The 6,000-nt window shown below is 44.3% G+C and overlaps 1 protein-coding gene across 4 annotated transcripts in view; it reads right to left on the minus strand.

The window, feature by feature from the left end:
• PDPK1 (3-phosphoinositide dependent protein kinase 1) overlaps positions 1–5,794 on the minus strand; it is a 31,045-nt gene extending 25,251 nt beyond the window's left edge. Inside the window, exon 1 of one of the 4 annotated variants that reach the window (XM_031606654.2) lies at positions 5,621–5,793. In XM_031606654.2, coding sequence (XP_031462514.2) covers positions 5,621–5,659 — 39 coding nt within the window. In that variant the 5' untranslated portion in view covers positions 5,660–5,793. Of the gene's footprint in view, positions 1–5,412; positions 5,567–5,620 lie in introns of those variants that run through there. The other 3 variants (XM_031606661.2, XM_031606655.2, XM_031606662.2) reach the window with 3 other exon arrangements.
• Between the last annotated feature and the right edge of the window lie 206 nt (positions 5,795–6,000).

Raw genomic sequence — 6,000 nt, forward strand, 5'->3', positions numbered from 1 at the left:
TTCATCCATTGCTTAAGATATTGTTTTTTAATGGATAACCATGCAAGTTCTTAAAAGCACTGTAATATAAAGTGTGGATTGTTTTTTTGTTTCTTTTTGGTCATCTGAACAGACTATTATGCCAGCCACCTGATTAAACAAATCTCTGACCTACCAACACACAGTTATGCTCATCGCCATGCAGCGTCACTTGAAACCTCTCTAGCAGCAGGTGTGCATGTCCTGCAGCACTGTACAAAACCACTCCCCTCCCTCCAAAAAAGAAAATTCTAACAAGATGTAGTGACAGAAATCAGCACTGTTTAAAAGAAAAGAGTAACAACTTTAAAAATTGTATCCTGATAATGTATTTCAAGATTAAAGATGTTAAATGTTAGTGAAGTGGAAGCTCAGAACAGATAATTCTGCAAAGATGCTGTTCTACCCTAACTGGTCCGACCTCTGCAACAGTGGGAAACAAAAACAAGAAAAGAAATCCACACAATGTAGCCTGCATGATGTATTAAGAGCCTCAAAGAAAAAATACAATAATGTGCAGGCAGTGTTGAGCAGACCTGTTATTCCAAAGATACAGGAACTATTTCAAGAACAAATATATATAAGCCTTAGTTAAACCCCACATAATGCTAGGCTGCAATAACCTGTGAGAATGAGAGGAGCAACATTTTACAGGCCTTGTATTGTTTTAAGACACAATTAGATTGCTCAAAATAACACAATCACCACTTCTACAGCAGGTTTTTGCCTCGTGCTTGAAGATATCCTTGGGAGTCACATATCCACATGAATCAAGAAGAGTAATTCTGAAGAATCAAATTAATTGATTTTTCTTTTTTGGTTTTCTGGATGCACATTCTCAGGAAGTTCATGGTATACAAAGAAGCGTTTTTAAGTCTGGAGAGACATAACTAGTGTTCATATGAAAGCCATCCCAAAACACAAACAAAGCTCAGTTCTGACACTTTGCCTCCTTCATAATTCATCTGCCCATCTACCAGCACACCTTTACTTTCTGTAGCAGATCTACATCACAGTTTAACTATAAGTGAATAAAGAGGAAATTGGATTCACATAGCATCAGCAAAAGTACAGTCGATAGACTAGAATCTGAAAGCACAAGGAACACTTCTACACTGTCGGACTGGTTTGATTTTTAATTTGGAAAATAATGGTATATTATCTACTATGAATGTTTCCACAGCAATGAGTTTATTACGTACACAGCAATGCTGTCCCAAACACTACAGTTCATGCAAATGCCTTCTCCTAAATATAACAACCTGACAAATACTGCAGTATTTTCTGCCACTAATGTACAAGATTCCAATTCCAAGTTCAGGTAAGGATTAAAGGTAATGAAAGGATTTGTAAGAATCTGCATACCATCTATTTATCATCTATTTATTAAGGGGCAGAGACTATTAAAGACCATCTGCCCAAACCTCTCCCTGCACCCCAAGCCTCAAAACAGATCAGAAACAGGAAACCACAAAAATCTCTAAGAACCTGAAGTCAGCCTGTGGCCCAAATAGCTATAAATGTAAACAAGCCACCGAGAATTCATTTCATGCAAACTGATCCAGCCCAGCTCACAAGAAGCCATCTGTAACAGCAAGAAATCTAGATCACATTCTGCAGGAGCTGACAAAGCACCCCAATACTTGGGGGGTTGTGCACCATGGATAAGGCTTGCTAATAAACACAAAAGAACTTCCTGTACAAGGTTCCTGATTGCAGTGCTAGGATTTAGAAGGGAGAGACAGCAGTTATGAATGAAGAGTAGAGAAGTAGCCCTAGGGAAGTGGCAATATGTGGACAGAATATACAAAGGTTGGACAGCGCAATTGAGAACTACAATGAATTCCCACAACTGCTAAAGAACTGAACATCAAATTCAGTACTTTCTTTTCAGAAGAATGTGCTAAGCAAGTTAATCCTTGCAATCTGCTACTATAAAGAATTACAGAATATTTGCCAATTATATATTTGCATTTATTTATATATATATTTAAAAAACACAGGAAAAGCAGCCTCTACTTCAGTGTTTAGTGCATGCTGTGATCAGCCCTTTCCCAGGCCTTGGCAACTTTCCACAGGCTTACCTGCAAATAAGGTGTCATAAAGGGAAGGAGGGGAAGGAATTCACTGCCCCCCTGCCCACACATTTTTTTTCAACTGCATATACATAACCTAACTTGGCAACACGCAAAAAGTTTTCCCAGAAATATCACAGACAGTAATTCCTTGGTCTTGTACAAATTTTTTAGAAAGCTCCACTATGAGGAACTTAGAGAAGGATTTTCTCTTCTGAACTGTTTTCTGACTGGTGTTTTGTTCTTCCCATATTGAAAAGTAACTTCTGACTCTGATTTGAGGCCATAAACGTGCTAGTTTTACAGCAATTCAGACAGCTTTTCTAAAAGAAAAATGGGTAAGACAAGTTCAGTGCTAGAAAACAGATTTCAAAATTGTTTCACATCTTCATAGATGAAATCTATTTCTATTACTTTCAAAATTTATTAGTTTTCTCAGCCTAAAACAGTGACTGCACTCCTGGTTTTGTGCGGCAGAACTTGTCTGTACTTCTGCAATCAGCATCCCTTCCCAAGAGCTCCTTCACTGCTTACTTTCAGTATCAGCTTTACAGTAGTGTGATGAGCCCAAGGCTGCAGCATGTTTCAGAAGTTTCAGCACAACCTACTTGCACAATTACAACAGCTATATGAAACAGACACTGCTTCTAGCATTTTAAGACAGAACTGAAAACCAACTGAAACAAACCTATCCACACACTGGATCTACTTGATCACTGCTATTACATACAGACTATCTCTGAATTGTCTCCTTCCCAACAGCTACTAACACTTCCTATGTAAGAAACAGTAATACCTACAAAGTCACTCCTCTTTAGCTTAATCTATTTTTCATCTTTGAGCACTGTCTGTAATTCTCAACATCTATTTCTTTTATTATTTTCTACTCCTGGAGCCTGCTTTGGTAAGAGATTTACAGAAAACTTACCCTAGTGAAAAGTCTATACATGAGTGATAAAGAATCACAGTCCTGAAAGCCCAGGAGAAAATCATATTAAGTAGATACGTGTATAAGAAAAAAGCTTTCAAACTTATGATTTTTTTTTTTTACCTACAAATAATTACAAACAGAACTCTTACTATAGCCTAGTCCAACTCCTCGTGAAGATGCAGAACCTGATTAAGAAACCAGTTCTTTGAAAAATATAGCTCATGTTAATCCTATGAGGGGACAAAAACAACATGTTAACAGTTTTGTTCAGACATATCTGTGACTACACTACAGGTTTTACCAGGAGAGATGCATTGGAGGAATGAAACTTGCACTGTAGTAATTGCTAGGCCTTTTGAAACTAAAGCCATAAATTCTTCCACATCTTCATTTCAAGAAGAAGAAAACTTATTGATAAAAAATCCTCAAGATGCTTATAATGGCTTGAACAGTACATAACTATGACCACACTGACACCTTCAACTAAAGCAGCACTAAAATTGCTTCCTGGTTAAAAACACAATTCTCTCTTTGGTACCACAGCTTCAAAAAAGAACATTATAGGTAATTGCCTCCATGTACCTGAACACAAAAGCTAACACACAGGAATGCTGCAATGTTTCTTTCAAAGCTGTGCTGTATCTCCCCATCCCCCATCTTTTGCAGTTCTTGTAAAATGATCACAGAACTGATTTCATCACATAGACTGTATTTACTGTATCTTGCTAAGAGTTTCAAAAATACTGCATTTCCCACATTTGATATCATGTGAACTACAGAAAGCTTGGCTGAATCAAAGCATCTCTGACTGCAAATGCCAGTCAGTACAGTCACTTGAGCAGAGAAATGTTAAACAGGGTAGAAGAGAAGGAACTGAAATTAAGTTACTCTGAATAAATATATATATATTTTTAAAAACAAAAAGCAATTGCCAATTTTGTTTTTCATTCATTCTCTTTTGGCATGCATCTCCTATAGGGATATGAATTGTTCACAGAAAAGGAACAGAAACAGAAGTATCTGGAGGGAAAAAAAAACAAACAAACAGAAGAGCAATGAGCAAGGACAGGAGCACAAAGGGAAGTGTGCTCCCTGTTTAAGCCAGTTCATGCAAACATAAGTCTTCTCTAATAGCAACAAACAGCCACATGGAGCTATATCAAATGGCAGAAGTGCAAAACTAATTATTTTCATAACAGAACATAAGTTTATTTCATAATCCTCCATGCAGTATTCCACGGCCTCCTGTGTAGGGCTGCTCCACATATCAACTTTCATTTTCAGCCAATACATACAACTAAATGCAACACCCTTAAAAAAAATAAACCCCTAAGCACAAAGAGTAGAACATACAACGAAACAAGGCTTTGAGAATTAACACAGCTATGGCAGACTTTGTGCAGATCCTCCTCAACCAATCTCAGATAAAAAAAGATTGCTACAGAGTGGAGCTCGGCAGCTCACAGAAGCGCTGGGGAGTGAAGCCACTTGAAAGACCACCTGACTTGAAAGCACAGCAGCATCCACACACACATAAGGGACGCACTGGTGTCAGTTGGTTACACTGACATCACTGAATGCTGGTCGTTACTGCTGTAAAAAAAAACAAAACAAAACACAAAACAACCACGTAAAAAAAGTCCTACTGTTTTCATAAGGGAATTTCTGCACTAACTATGCCATGTAATCTTCAATGCAAAGTAAGATTTACCATTTTTAACCTCTATTTATCAGCTGCAACTGCACACATTAAGCAGCGCTCACAAAATGGAATTTCGAGTTTTACATTCTCAGCCGAACGTAAACAACTGCCTGAAGGGGTGTTCCAGGATCACCGTCAGTCTGCCCGACGCGTTTTTTCCTGCTACAGAAGAACCGCGTTACCGAGCACGCAGGCGGCTCCCTGGGAGCAGGGGCAGAGGCCGCGCGGGGAGGAGGCGGCCCAGCGGAGCCACGCCATTGCCCGTAACCGGAACGGAGAGGCCGCGGGCGGCCCGGGCCCAGCTCCGCTTCCCCGCGACGCCGGGCCGAGCTCGGGCGCCCATCGCCACTCTCACCTGGCGCTCTCAGGGCCCCATCGCAGCGCCGCGGAAGAACGGAGCGACCGCGACCGCCGCCCCACCTCCGGGACTGGAAGGAAGAGCGGCGGCGGCACCGAGGCCGGCCCCGCGCGGCGCTCGCCCGGCGGCTCTCCGTGCGGGGCGGAGAGGCAGGGCCGCCCGCAAAAACCCTCCGCGACCCCACCGCCCGGCAGCGTGCAGGACGCGGGCGGCCCGCCCCCTCACGGCCGGGCCGGGCCCGGCGCTCGGGCCTACTCGCTCTCCAGCGGCGCAGCGGCCGCCGGCAGCCTCAGCCGACCGCCGCTTGAGCGCCGCGCCCCGCACTCACCAGGTGGCTGCTGGTGCTCGCCATGGGCCCCGCCCGGCCGGCCGGCGCGGCCCGCGTTCCAGTCGCCCTTTAAGAGCCCGGCGCACGGCCGCCCAGCCCGAGCCAATGGGGCTCTTGCATCCTCCGTCCGTGACGTCACCCACAACAATGCCCCCCCCGCTGTGGGCGGGACTTCCGTCCAACCCGCAAATTTCACCGGTCTCGCTACCTGCCACTCACGCTCAAGCTCGCACGGAGCGCCTCCCATCAGCCTCAGCGCACGTTCAGTGTGAGCATGCGCAGTCGTTGTGGGGATGCTGCCGGCTTCACTTCCTGTTGGGCTGAGGGCGGTGGGGCGCGCGGCCTTTCCAGCTTCCGTCTTGCGCTCACATCCGGGTTTTCTCCCTGACGTAGAGGCGCCCTGGGAGCGGCGTAGTGACGGCCAGAGGCCGGGTGGTTCCTACGGAACGCCGTGGCGTCACGGCGCGCGGTGCTGCCTACTGTCCCGGTAGCGCTTGGTGCCTCATCTCGTGAACTTCCGCTGAGGCTGTCAAGTCCTTGTGCCAGCTACAGACCCGAGTGTGTAACAGATGCAGTTTCCCTGGAGGC

The sequence above is a fragment of the Phasianus colchicus genome, chromosome 16, assembly GCF_987193195.1.
Source record: "Phasianus colchicus chromosome 16, bPhaCol1.hap1.1, whole genome shotgun sequence".
Taxonomy (NCBI): domain Eukaryota; kingdom Metazoa; phylum Chordata; class Aves; order Galliformes; family Phasianidae; genus Phasianus; species Phasianus colchicus.